General features: G+C 35.8%; 1 protein-coding gene across 1 annotated transcript in view; it reads right to left on the bottom strand.

The window, feature by feature from the left end:
• Positions 1–26,271, bottom strand: part of LOC110461211 (tetratricopeptide repeat protein 28-like) — a 133,601-nt gene extending 107,330 nt beyond the window's left edge. Inside the window, exon 1 of the mRNA XM_021514586.1 lies at positions 25,844–26,271. Coding sequence (XP_021370261.1) covers positions 25,844–25,891 — 48 coding nt within the window. The 5' untranslated portion in view covers positions 25,892–26,271. The remainder of the gene's footprint in view (positions 1–25,843) is intronic.
• Between the last annotated feature and the right edge of the window lie 41 nt (positions 26,272–26,312).

The following is a 26,312-nucleotide window of genomic DNA, read 5'->3' on the forward strand; positions in this document are numbered from 1 at the left end:
CTAGATATATACTCATCATACAGCTGTGACGACTAGATATATACTCATCATACAGCTGTGACGACTAGATATATACTCATCATACAGCTGTGACGACTAGATATATACTCATCATACAGCTGTGACAGCTAGATATATATACTCATCATATACATCTGTGACGACTTGGTACCCTACATCATATACAGCTGTGACGACTTGGTACTCTATATCATATACAGCTGTGACGACTTGGTACTCTACATCATATACATCTGTGACGACTTGGTACCCTACATCATATACAGCTGTGACGACTTGATATATACTCATCATATACAGCTGTGACGACTAGATATATACTCATCATAGAGCTGTGACGACTAGATATATACTCATCATACAGCTGTGACAGCTAGATATATACTCATCATATACATCTGTGACGACTTGGTTCCCTACATCATATACAGCTGTGACGACTAATGGTACCCCACATCATATACAGCTGTGACGACTTGGTACTATACATCATATACAGCTGTGACGACTAATGGTACCCCACATCATATACAGCTGTGACGACTTGGTACCCTACATCATATACAGCTGTGACGACTAATGGTACCCTACATCATATACAGCTGTGACGACTAGATATATACTCATCATACAGCTGTGACAGCTAGATATATACTCATCATATACATCTGTGACGATTTGGTACCCTACATCATATACAGCTGTGACGACTTGATATATACTCATCATATACAGCTGTGACGACTAGATATATACTCGTCATACACCTGTGACGACTAGATATATACTCGTCATACACCTGTGACGACTAGATATATACTCGTCATACACCTGTGACGACTAGATATATACTCATCATATACAGCTGTGACGACTAATGGTACCCTACATCATGTACATCTGTGACGACTTGGTACCCTACATCAAATACAGCTGTGACGACTTGGTACTCTACATCATATACAGCTGTGACGACTAATGGTACCCTACATCATGTACAAACTTGATCTTGTCCTCTAATGGGAGAATATTGGCGTGTATCAATAATGTACTCAATTATTACTATCCATTATAAATCCCACTTCCTAGCCATTAATTATGGGATATGTTTCCATTGATTTCTCATTTCAGCAGTCGATCGTGACAATTAAATTGTCTATGGTTATAATTATATGTTTAGTCCGTCTCGGTCAGAGAAGTCAATAAGAATACAATGTACTAAATAAATCTACTTCAATTACATTAAGTGCCAATTAAACACCAAGTCGTTGTGTTGTTTTTTTACAATAATTTCTATAATAAATACTCCTCCTACAGAATATTATATCAGTTTTTGTTTCCATATGAGATTAACGAAACAAGTTGAGAAGTATTTTTAACAATTGAAAGGATCTGACAAACTGAAATAAAAAGCTTGGCAAAAATTTCATAAATCACACTAAAATGAACTCAATTTCAATATTCTTAAAAATGTAGACGAATATTCAGAGACCATTGTCAGGTCATCAATGTTGCCATTTTTCTTCACATTTTATTTTTAATGCAATGTCAAAATGTGATGATGTCATCTTGATGTTAAACAGTTAACAGACATGTTATAAATAGATTTCAGTTGATTGCAGAGTTATAAATATATAGATCCCAGTGGAAACCTTAATGTTTATAAATAGATTTTGGTGAAAAATCTTCCAGTTTTAACTCCATCAGCATTATTGTTGAAGTCAATATCATATATATTTTATTTACATTTAATTTTTGTTCCTATTTTTTCCACTTGGTCAATATTGTTTCCTCTTTGGTCTATAAAACCATGTGTTGACCTCATCAAAATGCTATAGTTGTCTATTATTATAAGGTAATACACAAAAAGTATAACATGGGTGTAACTACTACATGTCATAGAAGCTATGTGTAATAAATTATAATTCTGTGTATTTAGTTTATTTCGTAGATGCAATTTGTAAGAAATACACGACAACAAAAACAACCTCAACAATCGATTGCTTGAATAATAAAACTATCAATAGAATGGTTCACCCATTAACAAAAACCTGTTTCTACTACTTGTTCCCTGCGTTCTGCATGTAGAACTGACATTTTCAGCAGAACTGTGACATTTTCCATTAGCATGCAAATAAAACTTAAACTGATCAGTCTCTTCTGAATTTAATGTGTAAACAAACATAAAAAAAGCCGAGGATATTTGATACAGGAGGGAGAAATCTTGATTAGAATTCTTCAGTAATCGTCACATTTCCCGATCACAGAATGTTAATGTCAACTGGCCATGTACAGCAGATATCGTGTCAAAAACATGTGTTAATGACAGGCTTTGTGACCTCTGTTTGACCTTGTTATTGGGTAATGGGTGAGGGGATCTGTTTGGGTTATCAGCAGATAAGATTGAAGACAACATAGAAAGGTAACGGTATGTTATCTTTGGGAAACACTTTAAAAATATTATCAACTCATTGTCGTAAGTGGCACCCGGAGTTCTGCGTTATAAAAAACCAACAACTTGGAAACAACTGAGTCATGATGACTTGGATTGCATCAACAGTAAACTTAAAGGAAAGATAACTCCAGAACATGGTTACAAACAATCAAAAATTATATGCACAATATTTACAAATTTGTTATATTATTATTTCAAACATGTTTTGAAAAATTACAGTAAAGGTAAAATGCATTAATTTCCACAGAAAATGTATATCCTTCCAAAGGACCTTACTCCTAGTAATTTATGGCCAAAATTTGGTGGTTTTTTTCACCTAAAAATGAAATTTTACAATCATTTAGACATCCAATATATCTTAAATAATTCACCCATATACATTCCTAATGAGTTGTCTCCCCTGAGGATCTTCTGCATCTAGGCTCTATTATAAGCTTGTACTATTTATATGGCCAAAATCCCTACTCTTAAAAGTATTATGAAATTTTGAATTATTGAGATATTTTATAAAACCTCGATTTTGCTGGCAGACAATGAATCACCCTAATGGATTCTTTGAATCCTTACTGAGTTGTCTCCCCTGAGAAAATGGATCCTTATTGAGTTGGAACTCGAGGGGTTTCAATAAGATTTCAGGGTGCTTGTATTCACACAGAGCAGCTATAGGTGGTTAATTCATTAATTTTATCATTCTTTTAATCTTTTCTTTAAGGAGCCGGTGAAATATCTGCGGTAAGGAGGGTATGACATCCTGGAGTTATCTCCCCTGTGAAATTCTTTCACCTCTACCTTGTAACTGTTTTGCAATATTGTAAATATTTGTACAGTTATCCATTTTGTAAGTAGGAGTGCATGTTCTATGGCCATGCTTTCCACATAATGACAAAATAACCAGTATGACTTATGCAAAGTGCTGCTGAAATCTCCATCAGGGACTTTTTGTGGTCGTGAAGATCATGTTCATGAATACTAAGTAGTCGGCTGGTAAAACACCTCAACCTGGAGGTACAAATCGCCGTCCCCGTAACAAGCCCAAGGGGTGCTAAGACGCTAAATGTCACTCTGACATTACGTACATAAAACAAGTCTGCCATAAAACATCTAGGTAACTCTGATCACCATCATCCGGACGAATCTAATCTTTACGAGCCTGCTGGATTTCAACAGAAGGAAGAGTTAACTATGGTGGCGAGGCTGTGTACAATAAATAGAGGTGTTTTGGGGCTCTATAATGTGAGACTGTCTGGTAGGGGATAAACTCTAACTGTCCATCATAATGGTTTATTGTCCTACGTCTGTCAGACGGCTGGAATCTATATTTGGCGTCCATTTCTGTACGGTCGATCGTGTCATTGTGGATGATGTTTTTACCGGATTATATGCACATACACAGTTAACTTGTACCTGTATGCAGGTTATAATAAAACATAGTCAGCACAATGCTTTTTTTAATTTTCAATTTTTCAGAATTTCCAATACAAAATTCAGCCTCTGATTCAAATACAAAATTTTATTTCAAAATCACATCATTATGTTTTTATGGACACATCATTTTCTTTAAAATCATGGTCAGTTTAAGGAAAATTCATGTGACAACCCCCCAAATCACACACACACACACACACACACACACACACCGCCCTTTTTTTTTTGAGCTTAAGAAGAATAAACTAGTGTCGAGAATGGACGTTTTTCGCAGGTTTTTGCTTATGATACTATGAACATTAAAAGAATATGTCTAACCCCACCCCCACCCCCACTCTCCACGCACATTTTATCTGGGTTAATTATTAGAGTCCGTAGAATTCATTGATTTTCCCAAGTATGTCAGAGTCTGATATATTATATTTAACTGAAGTCTACTGTACATAATGTACGTGTGTGTTACCTTTGTTAGGAGGTGTAAGCCTAAAGTGTCCGTCTGTGTTTTGGACTCTGCTTTCTGGGCTTATGACAGTGCAGGATCCATATAAGGCTAGCACATTTTTTAATATCTGCCTAAACCCATTCGCCCCTAAAGTCACATTTGAACCTTACCAAATCAAAGACTGGGTAAGTCCAGTTCAAAAAAGTAGGGGTGAATGAGTTAAGGACAAGGCTGTGTACTTATTTTATTTTAGAATTTCTCCCAAAAACATGCAGGATGGTCATTATACCTTCAGACATGATTAACCCATGCTTGTATTATTTGCTTAAAAATGGGACGGGCCTAATATAATACTGAGTATGGAATTGTTACAAGTGATATATATGCATTTATATCATCAGATTTATAAACTTATCAACATTAATAAAAAAAAACAACATATCAAATGACAATTGCATCTCCAAAGAAAAACGATGTCATAAATCTTAGAACACTGCACTATGTAATAAAAGTATGATATAAATTTGAAATTCTGTTCTCGGTCAATTGTCCTGTTTTTCGTAAGATGATTCGGCTTTTGACCGTTTTTGTGTACACTTCAACATGACGCAGCAGAAATTCAAAATGGCGTAAGACAAGGTGACATTTTGTACAGGTTTTCCTGTGTCCTATAATTCTTCCATTCAGACTACGGTGACATTCAATTAACCGTAGGGAAGACGTTTATTTCATACTTACGCGCAAATCCTCCTGAACTAATTTCAACACAGCGGGATTCTTTTTGAACTAACACAGAAATGACATGAGGAATCTGAAGAAATGCAATTTGCCCTGCATATCGTTGCATTTTACGACCGAACACTGGTCTATTACTACGCCGTGTTAAGCTCAACAACACCTACATTGGGACTAGAGGGTATATGTTAACTTTTGTCTAGATATGTATTAGTTTGGTGAACCGCATTCTCGAGACATTTCACTTCATTCAACTGTACATGTGCACCCAGAGTGAGGTTGTCATTCCTCGGGAGCTGACAGAACTATCAGTAGCATTGGTATATATTGAATCCGTGTCACTTAGTGTGAATGTTGATATCACAAAAAATTCAATTTTGCAACTTTTCATATTTTTTCCAAAAGATCTTATATGGATCTTGCACTTTTTAATTATATAAGGCCCTTCGAATTCCTTATCCAGAGGTGTCAACCTCGGAAATCTGCAATGCAGAAGATCTCCCTGATTCCACATTTCTAATGATGGAGAAAATGCAGGAAATGCAACTGAAACTGCTTTGCTCAATTTATCTTTCCCTTTTCATGTATCAAAATAACTCCAACAAGCGTTCATTTGATTCAGACACACCTGTTATGATCATTACACACACCCTGTAGTAACTAGGAGATCATTTGATTCAGACACACCTGTTATGATCATTACACACACACTGCAGTAACTAGGAGATCATTTGACCGCAGGATGTAGATTTTGAGTTTGTGTGAGTTTGGACTTGAGAATGAGGGAGTTTCGAGGGAGATTGGTAAATTTTGGTCAAAATGACAGCTACAGTGTATGCTTAATATATCTCAAAACTTCAATGAAGACACAAATATTGAATCATATTTGACTGCTTTACATGTTATTATGGGTCTTTTCACATTTTAAGACTTTATCAAAGTCCCGTCCCCCCCTCCCCCCCCTTTTTTCATTATTTCGGGAAGGGGGTCTGTGGCTTTAGAATGGGGAAATATGTGTCGCTAAAAACCAAATTGGGATTTTTCAAATTATATTTATCAAATTCTGATTCATTTTTTCAAACTATATCTTCTAAAAGAATAAAACATCCTTATTTATGAAAAATAATTTCATTTTAGATGTAGCTTATGCATTGCCATCTGAATACAAGCTGAGGATGACAAAAATGTAGAAAAAGAAAAGATCTTATATTTTTATATTTTATTTTTTTCTTTGAGATAATTTGAGGAAATTTAAAGAAAATGGGGAAATAATAGCAACATATCTATCCATCTACCCAAAATGGCCCCAGAAAAGCCCTGGCACTGTTTATTACATTATTATTAAATATGTTTTTTATTTGAAAGACATTATCTTTCACTTGCTCCACAGTGATTTTCCAGTATTTCCTTACATTTGTGCCTCGTATATCACTAGCAAGAATTACATCACCTGTCTGGCCGGACCCAGAAACACACAAATCGTGTCGTCGACTTGCACCCAACAAGCTCCGAGGCTCCCTCCATAACAAAGCCTCATGCTAATTTCTAAATCATCTCTTTGTGTTATTATGCATCGCCACACAATGTTAAGCGAATCGCACGAGCCGATAATAATCTCAAAAAATATTTTAAGGACATAAAATGTTTCAAAATAAATAAGACAGGTTTACTTTAACACAGATCACTTGTCGGAAATTTACATCAAATTCAATCCTTCGGCTCTTCAAAAATGCGAGCATAATACGCTACAATAACTTTTCACAATCTCCTAAAAGATCAAACGACTTACACAATTAAGGCAATATACAAAAAATGTACATGTACGACAACCAGATGATGGAATACAGTTTTTTAAATATGTAATAATGAGAGAAAGCCCTATCTCTTGCCAGCCGTGTATGAAATGGTGGTATATATAATCTCCGCTCGACCCTGCTCACAGTGTCAGTCTTCCGTGGCATAGACCTACTTACACGAACAAGTATATTACACCATTTATATCTACCACCCATAGAAAAGTTAAATGAGTTTGTTTCTGACACTGAAAAAGCAATCAGTAAAACCAATATTTCATTCTTTTATCCTGAAATTCACTGCGTACTCTACATATATACAAATTGATCAATGAATCTGGTATTGAAAAATTCGTTTTCACATCAAAGTACGAAATATACTATTCATGGAACTAGGTTAAATATTCACTAGTTCAAAATCAAGTCCAAGACGACACAGCTGGTACCGAGCCTATAGGTTTTATCGCACACCCAACGTTGGGTTCTGGAAGGAGGTATTTATATTAGCATGTACTAAAATCATATATATCATTTCAAAAATTAATTTTCACAAGATTTTAATTTTAAAAGTTTATCTGTAGGGAATCTAAGCTTAAAAATACTTTTTCTATTCTTTTACATTACAGTTATGAAGCTTTTCTAAGTTGTATTTATCACTCATGTTGGCTTGGAGGGAGGTGCAAATATCTACATGGTTTCTTAACCCATTCACCCCTGAAGACACATTTGAACTCTTCCAAATCAAAGGTTGGAATAGTTCATGATGAAATTTCAGGGGTGAATGAGTTAAAGTGGGGAGAAACTGGTATACAAGAGAAAACACTCGCGATCCAATACCTTCGTATGCTACTGAGCTACCCAACAACCCTAATAATGATCATTTTACAAATTTTCAAACTAATACAGCTTAAAAAAAATAATCTAAGACAACCTCATTTAAGCTATATACAACTATGTCATCAGTATATGCTATACAACATATGCATGTGTCGCTTGGTTGCTTGCTTGCATTGCATTTCGTAATTAATTGTCATCTGCTTCAGCCAAAGTTTTAGTTACATCAATGCAACCCCACAGTGGTGACCAATTGCAATGCAATTCAAGGAATTATTTGTAATGGGTCCAGAAGATTACTTAAAGGTGGGCAGCAGACAACAAGAAATCAACTCCCATTATTCTGCTACAAAGGACAATTGGATCAAATTGTTTTTCTACCTTTAACTCATTCACCCCTGAAATTTTATAATGAACTTTTCCAACCTTTGAATTGGAAGGGTTCATATGTGTCTTCAGGGATGAACACGTTATAAATGGCCACACCATCTTTTAACCCTTTCACCCCTATGTAACTTTAGTAGACTTTTCCATGCATTGATATGGATGAGTCCATTACGGTCTACAGTGGTGAAAGGGTTAAACTACAGTCATCAGGACATTCCACAAGTATGCTTGTGTTCTTTTGAAACATTGTGATATCTGAACAGTTTTTGGGGCCAAATTCCCATATTGTACATATTGGTATCAAACAAAGAGATTATTCAGATCAATATGATTATGCTAGAACTTTTTGTGCAAATAAATGATTTTCTGATACGGGACACAAGAATTAGAAATGTTCCGTCCGGGAGCTTATTATGAAATCTGTAATCAGGTCGTCTCGCAATAAACCGTGTTTGTAATTGTCACATGCATCCTCACAGATACCAGGATATTTAAAACAAGTTTTATACAGAAGAAAAAGAGACAATTACGTTTTAATGACTGAACTTACTACATGTACAGTCAGTGAATAGCGGATCATGTTCGTGCGAGTCCACCTTACGCCCACATCACAACTCGATACCTCAAGATCAAGATGGCCTCTTTTGACGTATTTCAACAGGAAATGCCCATACCATTTTTCTTTATCCAACAACGAAGAGTCAGATCAAGAAAGTATGAAAAACATTAAGATCAGGAAGGTCAAAACGATAAGGTCAAATGGTAAAATTGGAGAAAAATGCTTGACAGACAAAATGTTGTGTTACATGCATGGTAATTAGCTGATCTCTATACGTTTCTCAATTTAATTATCCTTGCTGAGAATGGAGATTTTGTAAAGTCAGTCATAATGAGGGGGTTTCTAGTATTTACGACAATACTTCCAGAGTCTATGTAACCGACACTCACAGGCCGTGATGAAAAGTCGATAACGTTGGGTTTGTTACCATTTAACCTTGTCCGCTATTTAAACGACCAGTTTTGCAGGCAACCAGCGGTTTAAAATTTGATAATCATAGCAATTATGACTCGAGATAATTCCTGTCACAATTTGTAGTCACATACCATGACTTCTGCGACACAGAAATGTAATGTACACTACTTATAAGGCTGAAGGATCCTGGGAACGCTGAAGACAATTCAGCAGTGTAAATCGGATGGCTGAAATACACTCTATATAATTCAAATAAGTTTTACAATCCAAACGAAATCAAAACGGAAAGTGGACCAAACACTAAGCAAATTAGAGTATATTTGTCGCTCGCCAAATTTTACGATAAAGTTTCACTTGTTATTGTTGTAGAATCCGATTGCACACTTTTTATTTCATTATGTCATTTATACGAGGGGCAGAAATATTCAACCATGTGGTCTCATCTGTGCCGACAGATTATGTAATGTAATGTATTTAGAAATTATATCATCAAAGGCACACCAAAATGAAAGGAAATTTTACACCAATCGCCATTGTGTGTCACACAGCTGTAGTTCATATTTGAAAGTTTGACCAGCACTGAAACCTTGGTGCTATATAATGGTGTTGCTATGGTGCTCAAGTGCTGCACCTCTGTACATTTATGACCTTACTTGATCATTTTACAACAGAATATGGTTAGAACACTAAACTAGATATGTTTATCTGTGTTGTTCGAAGCACATTGTATGTTTTATTGGATTGTGAAAATCATTTTTTTTTTTCCAAAGTGTTGATGACCCCCGCCCCCGTTCCTGTCCCCTAGCAAATGTTACCCTGACAGTTTTGCTGCAGGCAAGTCTGGCCTTCTGGTAAAAAAAAAATAAATGCTGTCCTCAAACCCAGTCAACAAATGTACGCTACATGTATATGTTATAGAGTTCCGTGTTTTAAGGCGTCTCCATCATTCATGCATCACATTGTGTTTCTGTCCCCGTCTTTCCCCTTACAATTCGAGCTTTCCTCAACAAGTTAGACCATCACAATATGTCATAAACCAGGCAAAATATGTATGTAACTTTCGAACCTACAGTTTAGGCTCTAGTGGCCCTAACTGTATCCAACCTAAAGAGCGTCCCCCACACATATAACCGCTTCACCACTGTAAACCATAATAGACTCATCCAGATCAATGCATGGTAGAGTCTGCTGAAGTTATATAGGGGTGAAAGGGTATATAATTTCAGAAAATTAAAATGATGCAGATTCTGTCAAAAGTTCTCAAAACATTTCGCAATAATGGATATTTAAAATGTTCATGTAACGCAATCAATTATGGTGAAGGGACGGGATACTCAGCTGGACGACACAAAAAAACGGACAGGGGGGCACTTGTAAAGTTAAATAAAGTCACTGTATTACATTATGGCAAAAGACAATTTGCTAATACAGAAGTTCGGCAGTGTTAATACATCTGAGGGACACAGGCAAGTGCATCTTGTGCAGGCCTCCTGTAGAGGTAAAATAGAACCCTACATATAATCAGGGTTCAATGAATACAATCTAGACAGGGTTACGTGATAATGTCGCTGAAGACTGTTCGTGATTAAGTACCGTAAGCTTCTGTTAAAGTCGACTCCAGAAATAGGCTAAACACACTGGATGGACGAGAACGTCAATGCACCCTTTATGCACCGTCTTTTGTTAGGGGAGAAAGGTTTCTATTGAGTACATACACATCGTACACATAAAGAAGAAATAACCCAAACAAAACCGATCCGGAGAACTTCAAAGTTTGTGAGTCAGAGAAATTATTCAATATTTACACAAGCTACATGAATAGTATTGATACCAATTCACAATGAAACACCCTCGGATGTCTCCAGTTGCTCAACACAGTCAATGAGTGTTTGACCCTGAAATCCATAACTCGAGCAGTATCAAAGCGAGCTACAATCAATAGTTAATATTACCCGCAATTTATGTTGCTCTAATAATGGAACGTCGATATAGGACGTTGAAGAGTCGAGCGGGACTTCCTCAGTTTACAGGTTAATAATATTTATAAAGGAAATGAAAACTCCGACAAAATATCACTTATATTCTAGCTAAGTCTTCAAAGACTGACTTGAACAGTCGAGCGGGATTTCCTCAGTTGTAACTAGTGTTGTCACAGGTAAAAATAAAAGCAAAGAGAAATCTGAAAAAGTAATGCTTTTTGCATATACAGTCTAGATCAGATCTTCAAATTTATAAAAAAAATGTTTAGCAGGAAACAAGTAGAAAATGTGATCTGACCAAAAATGGCTCAACTTAGACAATTTCAGTCATTTGGCCACATGTCAGAGATTTTTTATCAGGCTGTCAAACTGAAATCATTACTCCACCCTGGGGATCGGTACAACAGTAGTCATTTTACGGTAACCAGCTACTCCGGGTTGTCTTACCGTTTTAATTATGTCCTTGTCACCGAGAAGCTTATGTAAACATGTACCAAGCTAAACCCAGCCACTGATTTATAGTGTTAGGGTGATCATATTGGGTAACTTAGAACTTATACTGCTTCTAAGATGATGTTATATTTATACAATGTAGTGTTCCTTACACAAAGTAAATCTTAATGCTGGTGTATCCTGTAATTTCTACACCAGAAGCAAACCCATGTGTCCCATAAAATGCTCCTACCCACGTGCACTTTTACAAGTAAGTCACATGAAATCTAGTATATGGTAATTGTGCACACCTACTGTTTTGACGGAGTACAGTGATATTTGCATGTTAAAACGCCCTTTATAAAACTTCTGTCATTTATATAGATGCACTCTTTACTTGTCTTAATTGTTTCGTCTGAACTCCCATGGACTTGATTTGATAGCATGATGAACTTTAAGTCGGGACTTGTTTAACCCAGTTTCATTTGCCTGAAGAATCTCTGTCATTTTGTCATAGCATAAAAGTACATGTACATGCAGCTTAATTTCTGAACCTGATTATGGAAAAAAAAAAAAAAGGAAATTATTCAAATTTGCATGTCCCTCCCTTATAATTATATACTATCCGTATCTCTCCCTTAACGATAATATCCATATCTTTTCCAAAATTTATACAATCCATATCATTCCCCATAATTATATACAATTCAAGTCTCTACTCTGACTTCATTGCACCCTTCACAATTCTCCCTAATTATATGATTCATAATTCTGGTATGTTCATATAAATGTTAATGTATATATATACCATACATGTACAGGTCAAATTTCAAAAACTTTGATAGGGCAGAAAATACGAATGAATTAAGTAAGTATTGTAAATAGTCGAACTTAAGGGTATCACTGCAACAGTTTTAATCACTAAGAAGAGTTCCATTTCAAAGCAGTTTTTTGACAATTTGGAGTATTCTCCCTTACATGTCGTTGGTAAAAGCTACAAAGGTATTCATCCTTCATTTTGATACTCTGTACACAATTCCAGTTTCAACCATTGCAACATTTGTAAAGTGTTAAGGATCGGCAGTGGACAGGGACCTAGTTTGACCCCTGGACTTTATTCTTACGCTTTATTTTGTTAAGTTCAATCTTAATTTTTTTAAATATTCAAATTTTAAACAGCTGCAATTTTGTAAAATGCAATGCAAGTGGGGTAGAAAATGTACAATAAGTATTCATAACAAAATGATGGAAATGATTAGATAAGTATTTCAACTTGATGGCACTACCTAAGCTATTCTATGCAATATTATTCTAGTTTGATTCCGAATCAAAAACAACAACTTAGTTTAGAAAATCAGGAAACTCTTCCAAAAAAATCGCAAGGGTTAACAAGTATGATGTGTGTCCCCCCTATTCAAACATAGTCTATCTATGTTCCTATCTACCCCTCTACAACAGTATAAGATCTACCATCAGAAATGTTATCCTTGTAAATCCTTATGAACACAATGGCCCACTATAGCTCCTTCATTCAGCCAAACTGGCGTGCACACTTATCGCAAAACAAACTTTCTACGGGTGTTGACATACTTTTTGGCTTGTGCTCTTGTTACTGTGTAGGCAAATGTGGGCAGTAATTATTTGTAGCTTATATATATAAACTTCGGGGACAAAAGTGTTTTATCTATCAGACAAAAGCCCCGACTTAGTCACATACTTTCCCTGCTTCTTGAATTAACACCATGGTCCGTTACAAGGATCGGCCCAAAACAAAACAATGTGCCTGCGGCTCTAAAGTCGTCCATGTAAAGCTATTTGACCAACGGATTAAGGAATGGGGCGATACATGCACGGTTCCACAGCTTGCATTGGTAGAATCTTAAAACGGTTGTAATTCTTTATGTGTTAAGTGATACGTGAATGAGTTCCACCGAAAATTTTATAAAAATAGAACTTTATATAATAACTGACCTCTGGTACATTATTAAACCAAAAGTTACCTTGGTAAGAACTTGGAGTTAATTGTCATTGCCAGAAATTCTCTTGACTAGAAGTTGCCCCAAGTCAAAGTTTACTATTGCCCTAGAATGTTTGCAATATCATTTGTATGTAAATTGTATATTTTCTATTATACTTCTAATGCAAGGGTGGTTGGGTGGCGCATTTGATAAGACCCCCTTGCCTTTCACCAAGGCGTTGGGGGGACGATTCCCTGATTGGGCATGAAAAAGTATGGGGTCACCTTCCCAACCACGTGGGTTTTCTCCAGGTACTCCAGTTTCCTCCCACATTAATTAAGACCCCCTTTGCACTAACATCCAGGCCAACAAGAGTGATTAATATGAGGTGAAATAACTTTTTTCATAATTGTTGTAAAATAAATAAAGTTTATATCTATATTTAAATGCATGTAGTGTTTTCTATGAGGTTTAAAAAGTCCTATCCTAACCTAACAGTACCCCATCCTAATCCTATCTTAACAGTACCCCATCCTAATCCTATATCCTAACAGTACCCTATCCTAGTCCTATATCCTAACAGTACCCCATCCTAGTCCTTTATCCTAACAGTACCCTATCCTAGTCCTATATCCTAACAGTACCCCATCCTAGTCCTTTATCCTAACAGTACCCCCTCCTAATCCTATATCCTCACACAGTACACTGATCTGTTACCATCATATTGTTCTATCGTGCATTGTTAAACTGTACCAATACAAAGCTCTGTAACCACTTATCCCCAATCATTTATGCAAACAAGTGTGATATTGATATTCAGATATTTCCTGGAGGTGTGGCCATCTTTGTTCCAGGACTAGAGGCCATTCCAGTACCTACACAAATCGTCAGGTGTTTTAATGCATGTATCCTACATGTTGTGTGTTATTCCTCGCGGCCCCACATTCCACACCCACATTCCACACTGGGTTTACTAATAATAAACTCGATGTTTGTACATGTTGTCTCGATCAATACTTGCATGATACCTGTAAAACATTAATGGAATCTGTACGACGCTTCCCTGGATACGTGAGATGGGTTTGGGGATAATTTTTACAGTCTGTGACGTTAGATTTCCATAAGTGTCTTTGAGAATCTAGTGGGAATATGCATATATGCATATTGTCTTAGAAAACTAAAAGCGGACGATTTGGGAAAAATCACCGATAGGGTCAGTTGTCTTTGGGAGATTTGATTGGAGAGTTGGAAAGAAATCTGCTGGAATATCTTAAGACAGATTTGCTCGAATGTCTTTGAAAAATTTGGTACATGGCCAAGAAGATCTTGAGTGAGTTATATTATGAAAGGGAGAGAATATATGGATTTCTGCAGAGTTTGAAATATAATTATTTTGATACATATATTTCATCAGTAACTGTCATCTATTTGAGGTCTTGAAGATCTTTCTTTAATTTGGTACTGCAAAAGTCTTGCCAAACAAAAGAGTCTGCATATATATACAAAAAATATTCTGTAGTGAATAATAGTGTTGACTGGCCAATGGATACAGTAAGAATATTTCAATTATTTCTGAGAAATTGGGTTCCATCCGTTTAGGAAGGCAGAGATTGGAATAAAGCAAAAAGGTTTCATAAACTGAAACTATAACTGTTCAAAGTTTGACCAGCTCAGTGTGCGATTGCCTTATACTTGATGCCATATAAACATTGATAATGCAACATGTCTCGATACGTAAACCTGAAATCCCAATATCTGTACCAATAATATTTTATTGAAAATTTGAGAAAATTGTACTGAACTTTTAACCAAAAAATCGTATTCAAATGTTTGTAAAAGTTTTAAAAAAAATAAAAAAATAAAAAAATGTCACACCCCTGTTTTTACAAGACTTCAGCATTTTTCACACACTGAAACTGAGGTCAATCTTATACCCATCAATGGACAAGTCAGTCACACATGACTTAAAATTATAAACCATGAATATATCAGAAACGTCCGAATGATTTCCAATTCGACTATTTTCCTACTTGAAACACCATGCTGCGGTAGACTGTTATCTTTGTACATACTTGGTAGTCCAATCTTATTTCGTCCCCATACTTTCACTGTTGGCCTGTACAATATGATCTACTGACATTCCAACAGTTTATAGTTTTCCCGTTTATTTCATTTAGTATTATGGGCATCCAACTGTGATAAGATTTGCCATGGTCTCAGTTGGATTTTAATCAGACTGAAATTAAATCTTTTTTCTTGTGTATCTTGTCCATGTGTTACCAACGGCTCTGTGTGACGTTGAAATTAAATTATTGATCAATAACATTTAATCATATAAAATAACTGGTATGTATGAATATCAATATATTTTAGCATTAATGAAAATGTTTATGCAGTCAATGAAATGAAATTAAAATGTTAGCTTTGATTTTTTTTTTTACAGAATTATACGTAAAAGTGTTTATTTCCAAGTAACCCTTACATGACCCTATGATGATTGAAATCAGTGTCCTGTACATTCTGTTCAACTAACTATGTCTCAATTAAACCTAGACTGCCCCGGAGACACCGACACATACACAATGTAAGTAACGAGGAACGATAATGACCGCTGTCCCCGTCTAAAGACCCCCTGCCATTAAAAGACAGATAATGGCCGTGCTGTCATGTCAAAATATGTTTTGCTTGTAAAATATTTATCTGTACTTATCTGAAATTGAGTTCTGGATGTTTCAAGCAATTTAAAGAGAACAACATTGTTCTTAACGTGTAATAATATTTAAAATAATCGATAGATTCGCAGCAGTGACTACAGTCATTGAACTCCCCTTTAAATGTACGGTCAATAATCAACCTTCAATTTTCGTAATCACCATTTTTTTTCAAATTATTGAAATAGTTTCATTTGTTATTACATGTAATTTGTCTGCAAAATTACTGTTTTATTTACAGTAATTTTTCATGTCAGGTAGGTGACAAATATATGTACATATTATCACACATAATTTTTCGTTTATGACATTTCTCTACTAACAAGGCAATTATATAATTATCATACATGTATATTCATCTAGACAATTTAATATATACTACAGTAAAAACATTTTGTATACAAGCGTATAACGAGAGTGGTGCCAGGACCGATCAAAAATACTAAAATGACACCCAGGAATATTTCTCACAGTCAGACTGTCTGTCTTGAAATGAAAATGACAAATTTTGAAGGTGGTCTGACGAACTCTCTTTCTGTAACACCTATGTACCTATATATAAATCCCACAACAGAAGTCAACCACACGAAAAACAAAAACCAGCAAAGTTCATAAAGTCAAACTTGAATCAGGTTTCGCACATCAAAGAACCAAGAGTGACGTTTTTGTCACAAATATTCTTGAAAAAAAATAAGTGCTGACCAATTTCGTATGATAAAAGCCTTTTTTAAACAGGACAATTACGATAATTTAAACGAGTTCAGTTCGTTCAACTTACACCTGCAATATGGACTTACCTGTTTTCATTCCCATCAGATTCAAATGAAAAAAAACACCAGACTGGATAATTTTCTTGCTATGTGCACTAAATTAGTCTGTACTTGAATAACATGGTATATAGCTTGTAAATAGTTCTGTTAGCTTCACCCTATGTTTTTTCTTAAGTTTTTTAAAGGAGGGTGTCTCTTAAAAACAAATTAAACTAGATAATAGCCATGCAACAGCTGTTGAAAAGTTCAGAATAGAAAGTCTGAAAAAAATATTTTTTATAATCCTCCAAAAAATCCATAAAAATGTTTTTGGGATATTTCCCTTTGTCTCACTATGCTTTTTACCTCAGTTTACATTGATTTTGATTTTCCTATCTAAATATACTTGCATACACCTCACCGAGACAACACAACACAAGCATTCTCCCCAATATATATATATATATGATCCAATTACAATTCAAGTGACACAGCACACTGAGTTATTCAATAATGAAATTGTCATTTCATATAATTTCATTTTTTTTTCTAAATAAAATTAGTCGGGCATTTAATTTACCTTCAACTTGTCACCCCTAATGCAAATATAGACTCATCTGTATGAATGGAATCAAGGCGGAATCAGGGATTTGGACATTGATATAGGGTTCACCAGGTAGAAATTGCATAATTGGCGCGGGATTCCTGTTTCAAGACTCATTGATATGATACAAGGCGAGTGACATTGCGGCACATCATATTCCAGAGGAGGAATATTAGAGCCGGAGAATGACACACGGTCACATACACCAACAGTTCAGCTAGGTGACTTCGCATAAAATTAAACAGAAATAGAAATAACAGTAAATCTCCTTGAAGTTTGATATCCTTATAAACTGTATATGCCATAATTACAACATGAGTTGTCTCCTCATTAATTCCGGATGAGCTCTCCCCACAACACAATTGACAAAACGCCATACCTGTGATACAAGGGGAAATGGCAAGATTTGTTGATAAGGTGATCTATTCAGGTTTTCTTTTTTTCAATTCCGAGGAAATGAATCGAATAACACCTGTTTATGCAGATGTTATAATATGAAGTTGCCTTAAGAGTTGGGGGGGGGCCACGGTGGCCAAGTGGTTAAGGTGTCTGTCCATCTATGAACACTAGCCCTACACCAATGATATGGGTCCCAGGTTAGAGGCCTTAACATGTATATATGGGGCAGTCACCAGACACTGGTCTCAGGTCGGTGGATTATCTCCGGGAACTCCGGTTTTCGTTTGCACTTCACCACCAAAATCTGGCCCGTCCTTATAATTAAAAGACCATTGCTGTTTATAGGACGTAAAACCCAAACAAATCAAACCAAATCTTGGAAGCAGTGAGATTGAATGTGTGTGGGGAAGGATGAATACACAACTTGGGGATATTTACCAGAGTAGTATATTCTTGATCAATGACTTAACATGCCAGAGATCACATACTGCACACAATATACTAGGAACAATCTCAACACATTGACAGGCAACTGTACGTAGAGATATAGGACTGACAATCAATCACCTGTCCATATATTGTCCAAATATTACATTCAAACCTAAAACTTTAGTAAGAATTCATTTTATGAAAAGTATGAAATGTGCATACCCCCCGGTAGTATTTATCTACAATTTTAAATCGGAAAAAAAAAATGAAATTTCTGGTAAAATTTTTCTATTTCTGCTTCTAGGTTAAATACTTCTAAAACAGCAGCTTTAAAAAGAATTGTACAACCTCACCTTTCCCTAGAAGTAACCAAATTTCTGCTGTACTCTACGCAGACCCCTCTGTATCTGTTTCCCTCGATCTAGCTTACTGCCCCTCAACAATTGGTACAGAAGTACATAAACAGCTCCCTTAAGCTTATATCATAACAAATAGAAGCTGTCACATCCATGTCTAACTCTTATACAAGAGTAAAAAAGAAGATACAAACATTATTCATTCATAACTCGCCTGTTGCAGAGATGACTATCTTTAATATGCTTCCTGTTAATTATTTCTTTAAAAACAATTTTCATCCTCAAAAGAACAAGGAAATGATGGCGTTAAGGTATTAAAGGCCTATATCATGCTGCATGATCTTGATCTATATGAAATATTAAGTAGAGCTGAGCGACAATGGGTTATCGTGTGAACGTTTTTATCATACAGTCAGAAGTAGAACGCCTTAACTACATGTACACAGGCATCATTTATAATATATGCAGCGTTTTTCAAGGATGAATACATGATTAGTCGACTGTGTCGCCACCTCACACACATGGGGTAACCAGTGAACTTTGTCACGAAGTGGCCATGATCATTCTGTCTCCCCCTATTTGGTGCACATGGCCAAGTCCATACAATCAGAATACATGTTCATCCATGTTGTCATGATCCGATCAAAATGGGATTGGCAAGTCTGAAATGAGTAACGGTCTTTCTTCTAATGATTAATATTTAATAGACCTTGAGCTTGGATGATAGACTTTTAAATGTTTAGATAACAGAGATAGACGTCTGTGCAAGCTGCTATTTTTGTTACATACAATACCAAAGGAGATTGTAGATCACTTTGGAGAACTTTGAACTCCAATAAGTGAGGTTTTTAAACACAGCACAAATATATATATTTTCCCGACTTTTTATTGTTTCAAATAGAACAAAGTCAAATCTCGTAAGAAAAGTTATCACTTTGTCAAATAGAAACTGTGACAGTTTAGTAAGAGAGGGAAATGCTTAATATTAAGGAATGGAGACTCTCCCGCCCGAAGACAATATTTGAATTGAAAATAGGGGAGATTTTGTCTGTCAACGGAAAATATAAGCTCGAGTTCAGATGTCAGTCAAAACTTCTATCGCAGTTAAGATTTTTTGAAGAAGCTTGACATCTGATACCTGCAGTCACAGACTGATACAAAGTTATGCAAGTTTGAACCTCAATTTTTTGTATCACTTTAAATTCAAATTTGACATTTAATTTGTTTTTTTTATATTCCGAACCTGTATTTGATTTGTACATAAAACTGAATAAAAATATCTTAACTACCATATAATTATGATTGATTGCCTGTAACTGTTTCTAAATACTGTTAACACAGAAACACGGCCCCTTGCTATCCCTGTACATAGCAATTTGCCCTAACAATACCTGGTACACAGGCAATATCAGTAAACACCGGACACACACCCAGATTGTGATGACTCCGTTGTGTTGTAAGGTGTGGACAGACTCCACCAAACTACTCCAGTCTACCTAGCTACTCGTTACCTCAGAGACACACATGAATGACAGCAAGTCATGATGATTATGATAATCTTCCTCCGTGTTGAGTATAAAGCCGTCACGATGTTACTCAAATGCTCAGACCGTTGAAGTCACTCAATAACGACAGACACTATATGTATGTATACCTTGTATGTTTTTGTCAAAAGCTCACATCACTGTCCAGAAGACTTTAAATTAAAACAAACTTTATCATGCTTTATACAAATACAGTTTGATACTAGTTATGTCAACATCTATTAATCACTCTTGTTGGGCCAGATAGTGTACGTAGATGCAGGGGGACTTAATGTGGGCAGAAAACGAGCTGCTCAGAAAAACCCAGGCCATGATTTTCATTAAGAACAGGCGACAGCTAGGCCAAAATGACTGGTTCAGTTCCCACATTGGCCTGTTCAAATCACCCTTTTCTTATATCATCTCATATGTAATTTTACAAAAGTTGGCTGCTTAAAAATGTCATTTGGTCTGTTCAAATATATATAAGTTACTAAAAAGCCTGAGCATGCTAGAGGTCGGTAGATGACGACCCCATACCATTTCACTTCCAGCTTTGTAACTGAACCTGGCTGGCTGTCTTGTTCAAAGGAATTAGTTATATAAGTGTGCTATATTGACTGCACCAATCGACCGCGCAAAGTCCAGAAAACTTAACCCTTTTGTGAACACCACTGTTGACCATAATGAACTCATCCATATCAATGCATGGCAGAATCTACTAAAGTTACATAGGGGTGAAAGGGTTAATTAACTCATTGCAGAGTTCACATTTAAGCCATTCCCTGCGCATAAAATTTAACAAGGACCCCAAATTTTTTTTCAATTATTTCATTCAAATTATGCATTAAAGGACCTTGTTTAATTTGAAAACTGGTTCACATGCATTTGCAACACATGCAATGCTTAACAATTCAATGATGTAGCCCTTTGCTTTCAGTCACCACCTTACCTTAGAAAATATTTCACTCCAACTGTGAGCATGTTTTTTTTTTTCGAATGCATTATTCAGGTACATCACTTTTACATTTACGTTTAGTTTACATAAAGCTAATTTTCCACCCCCAGGTACAGTAACTTCAATATTGTAGACTTTAATCACAAATATATTAGCACCTAACTTTAAAATGTCCAAGTCTGCACTTTCTGTCACCCTTGCAGCCGTTCGTCTCCCTTCTACCCCATAATAAAAAAAAATACCAAGTCCTCCTTATTCCAACACACCACGGGCATGACAGCCCACAGTGGCATTTTTTTTATCTACGTTTTATATACACACTACTAGACATGATAATGGGGGTGGCGTTTTTTTATCTCGTTTGTCATACCTGTATCTTACCTACGTACATAACAGGCAGACACAGGGAGCTTCCCACTGATGCTACGACCCTCCATCGTATCGCCATGATAGACTAATTGAATATTTACCATGGAAGATAAAGTACTTAGCCGAAGATAGAATACTTACTCCTGTTGACATTTGAGCTTACACAACACAGATACGATTTCACCTGAAATTCTCGTTAGAGCATCTCTCACCTGGATCAGAGATGGGCTCAGGTGTGCAGATAAGAGGGTAATTGTTTTAACCCCTGTTAGGTATTATTGCCAGTAGGGGATTGGAGCTTTTCCCTATATGGGTAGTTTTGCCACCAATATGTCTATATATAGTCCAATCATACCTGATGTCACCTGTCCAGGTACAGAAAACATCTGTAATACCCAAGTACATATAGCACCATATCTATCATCTGTGCCTCTTGAAAAGTGACAAACACTTATATTTCTACACAATAATATTAGTTAGGTACTTAGAAATATATAAATAGGCAATACATTCTTATATGTCAACATGAAAAATTCAACAAATGTTTCCAACTATCCTTTTCACTTGCCATTGATGATCAATTTAGTTCAGATCAATACATTAGACCAATTTAGCCTAAATTTTCCTATTCTTCACCCTAGCTAATTCTCTTTCAAGGCCATATTGTGTTCTGTTCATAGATCTTATGTATAACCTGTACTGTCCTTCCTACATTCCTGGCTGACTCACTCTATGCCTTAACCCATTCACCCCTAAAGTCACATCTGAACCTTACCAAATCAAAGACTGGGCAAGTCCAGTTTAGATATGTAGGGGTGATTATGAGTTAAGGGCCTATACAGTCCCCAATTCAATCATCCTGAATATAAATCCTGCATCTACATTATTCATAAATCTGATTTCGTCATTTTATAATTCATATTATTTTTAAGTAAAATCTCTCAATCCACTAATACATAACAAACCCCTGGTTCATTATTCTACAGCTAGACAAGAACATTATTTCATTGAAATATATACCAGTTGTTAGTTGCCTACTGTGTTGTGTTACTACTGTTGTAAATATTTGTTGTTGTTGGCCTATATTATAAGCTAATGTGTAATATGAAAACTGTTGTTTATTACATTAATTCATTGTGCTGGTGGTCTATAATGTGTAATGCATACTTGCCAACTCTCCCTATTTAGGAGGGGGACTCTTAATTTTGGACCTTTTAAATTTAGCATTTTCAACCAGTGAATTTGCTAAACTATTCCTATATTCTATGATCTATAGATTTCATCTGAAAGAACAGCTCAAAGGGTCACTTTCAAGGGTTATTTTCTCTCTAAGTGTTACATACACACATTTTATTTATGTTTTAATTTTTAAAATGCAGATTCTCCCCCATGAAAATTTCACAAAAAGTATGGTAGTGTGAACTTGTTTTTGATACATGTAACATAATTTTCGTTTGTTGTTGGTGGCCTATATATCAGCACAGTATACAGTATTAAATGGAGGTGTACAAAACTACCCGATACCTTGTCTGGTGTGCATGCCCATTCACAGGTACGTTTTAGTGTCTAATTCCTACAAATTGAAGGGACATTAAAGTGTGGTGAGTCACTTACTGTAGAGTGATGCTTGGTATACGGGTATATAGCCACCCGGAATACGGATCGTAGACAAACCACAGGGTTAGGTATTATATGTTACAATTTGAAAATTAAAAGAAAAAAAATCTGACTCTCTTCTCAGTTGCTAAAACTTTTTATATCGGGGGAAAACATCCTAGTTTGCGTATAGGGAAAATAATTGAGTGATGAAATACCAGAAAAACATCAGCGATTTCTGTTTAATTTTTTTCAGCAAGTCTTGAGTATCTTTTTCAAAATTTTGACAAACCCTAGCTATTACCAAGAGATTGCTAATGTAGTATAGGTCCTGAAATGTTAGTGAGACCCACAGCATCCAGGGCTACAATATCTCAATATACAATATCAAAATCTCTGCATGTTACTAGAATTACATGCATAAATGAAAATTGCTGATTTCACTATTTCTTTTGTTAATGGAATGGGAATTAAGGTTTAAATTTCTCCAAACAGAGAGCGGAATTAAAAGAAGGTCTAGTAAAATCAATTCATTAGCACAGGCCATTCATGGAAATATGAATGGAAGTGATACTTTTTGTCATAAAATGAAAAGCTATGTCATACCATATTTATCTGTCAATAAGCCCATGCCTGGTAATAAGCCTATACTGGCATTCCTACCTATTGTCGTACAGTAGGAATACAAACAAAAGTAACTTGTCCCTCCTTAACTCATTCACCCCTACATATTCAAAGTAGACTTGTCCAGTCTTTGATTTGGAAAGGTTCAAATGTGACATTAGGGGTGAATGGGTTGACCTGTAATAACCCATTCCCCTTACTTTGATTCAGAGATTATGTGTTGGCCGCCTGCATGGGCTTATTGCAGGATAAATACGGTATCTTAAATAAGAAGGCATTATTAGCATGGATCTATACCAATTGTGAATCGTACAAATCCTAGGGTACATTACATCATTAGAATGTTGTGACAGCCTTTACTTATGTTTGAGATATCGGGTATGTATATATATAAACTTCTGCTTTGGATGAAAGACGTGGAATGTAAACATGGTGTCATTCGTGGAGTATCACATACTTGTCCAACCCCAGTGTGGTGAGGTATAGCCTGGAATACCTGTTATTTAGGCGTGAAGTAGTGGACTACAAACCGTTTACCGCTAAAGTACATATTGTGCATTTACGTCAATTGTGAACGACCGATTATACACATAATTACTACAGAATTACGTACACTTCTCTACGAACAAAGAATGCTGTATTTCAAATTCTCTCCTGTCAAAATCTCGACAGCCATGACTAGATGTAGAAATATACCTCAGACTGTATAGAGAAATCATTCCCTTTGTCTGCCATTTAATAACAGAACAAGAAACCGAGACGATTGAGGACGATTGAGGACGGCCTCCCGAACTCCATCCAACTTACTACGCCACACTTGATAACACTTACAGATATGTTCGCTGTTTTTTCAACTGTTCATAACAATAATTCATCTGTTCGTATGAAGAGGATAATACATGCCATAGTTTTTGTCAGATCACAACCATCTGTCCGCAGATTTATTGGCATATGATGGGTGGTAGAAAAATGTATATTGAAAAATCAATATCGTGTGATGCAGAAACAGAAACAGGTATATTATATTACCTGCGATACATCTCAACATAGTACAAATCAATNAAGCTATACTGTTGGTGTAGGTTTTAAAGAAAAAGAATGCGTCATAAGGGAGGATACAAATGATGATGATGATGATGATATGGAAAGGCAAGGTCAAATACACATTCAACACAAAAACAACATTACTTCATTAGAATCTAATTTGATGTACAAAACTGGCTTCAGATCTTATACAATGTGATAATCTATTTCATATTAAGCACTACCTTCAAAACATTGCTATATTAAAGATAGGGGTGGGTTTTGATTGAAATGAATTCTACTACCAAATTCTACATGAAATATTAAGAATAGTTGTTAAATTGTATTTTCACAGGTTTTGAGGAGGGGAATTGGGGGGTTCTTTGTTATTTGATAAAGATCAAATTTAAATAGTTAGACAAATNCCCCCCCCCCCCTACATATAATACCAGTTCCAATACACATTCAACTTAATAGTGTATGTTTTTCTATTTTCTTAATTACCATTTTATTATGATTGCTACATGAATTTGCATACCAGAGCAAAATAACTGGGGGGGTTTCTTCACATTTTGTATTTGGTCCAATCTAGCAATTCTCAGATTTTCTTTTTTATTCTTTTATTTGCTTGCAGACTTTACAGCACAATTATGTTTTGGGCCTTTTTTTATAAAAAAAACAGTTTATTTTTAAAATAAATATCACACATTACACATCAGTTTACCTTTCACTGATTAGGATATTTAGTTTTTATAAAATCAAAAGTAATGAATGAAATCTAATTAATATCTTATTATTTTATTAGGATTTCTGGATTTCTCTTAACTAAAATAGAAATTAAGATTATTTTTCATCTTGTAATTTATACAAATACGCTGTTCTTTCGTCACTGTTTGTGATAATATAATTATATTACTATGTATTTTCCCAGAAAAGTACTTACTTTTCTAACTTTGCTTAAATCTAAACATAAAAGTTAATTAAATGAAGCAAGCAGACCTTAATGTTTCGGTACAATTGCGAGGTACCAGGTAAGACAAACACCAATAACAACATGTCCCCACTCACCTTAGCTTTGGCCCCTCCGAGGTGCTGCTGAGGTCCCCTTTGAGCCATGGTAAACTCCCTATAGGGCACCTGTTTCCATTACACAAGTTACATCGCGGACCCTAGGGTTTCAGAGATGACAGGTAATTCCCGTGCGACACACGATATAATAGACACAGTAGTTCCGACTTTGCGGTGAGGTAAATTCTACACCGCCATCTTGAGAAACATTTACACGGTAGTAATCCTTTATATGGAAAAAAAACAAAACAATACCGTTATATCCAGGTAAATTGTAACGATCTCACAGGTGTAATACACAGGTAGGTCACCTGCGACATCACATGGTTATCAATATCCCCTGAGGGTATCTCCAGCAGCCGTATCTGCCTCACCTGTACCGTATCCCGTGCTTTATCACACAGTCGCTGGCAGACGCCTAAGTAATCGTCACCTGGCTCGCTACCCTACCCAGGTGAGAAATGGTCAG

This window comes from Mizuhopecten yessoensis, unplaced genomic scaffold (assembly GCF_002113885.1).
Source record: "Mizuhopecten yessoensis strain PY_sf001 unplaced genomic scaffold, ASM211388v2 scaffold1391, whole genome shotgun sequence".
NCBI lineage: Eukaryota > Metazoa > Mollusca > Bivalvia > Pectinida > Pectinidae > Mizuhopecten > Mizuhopecten yessoensis.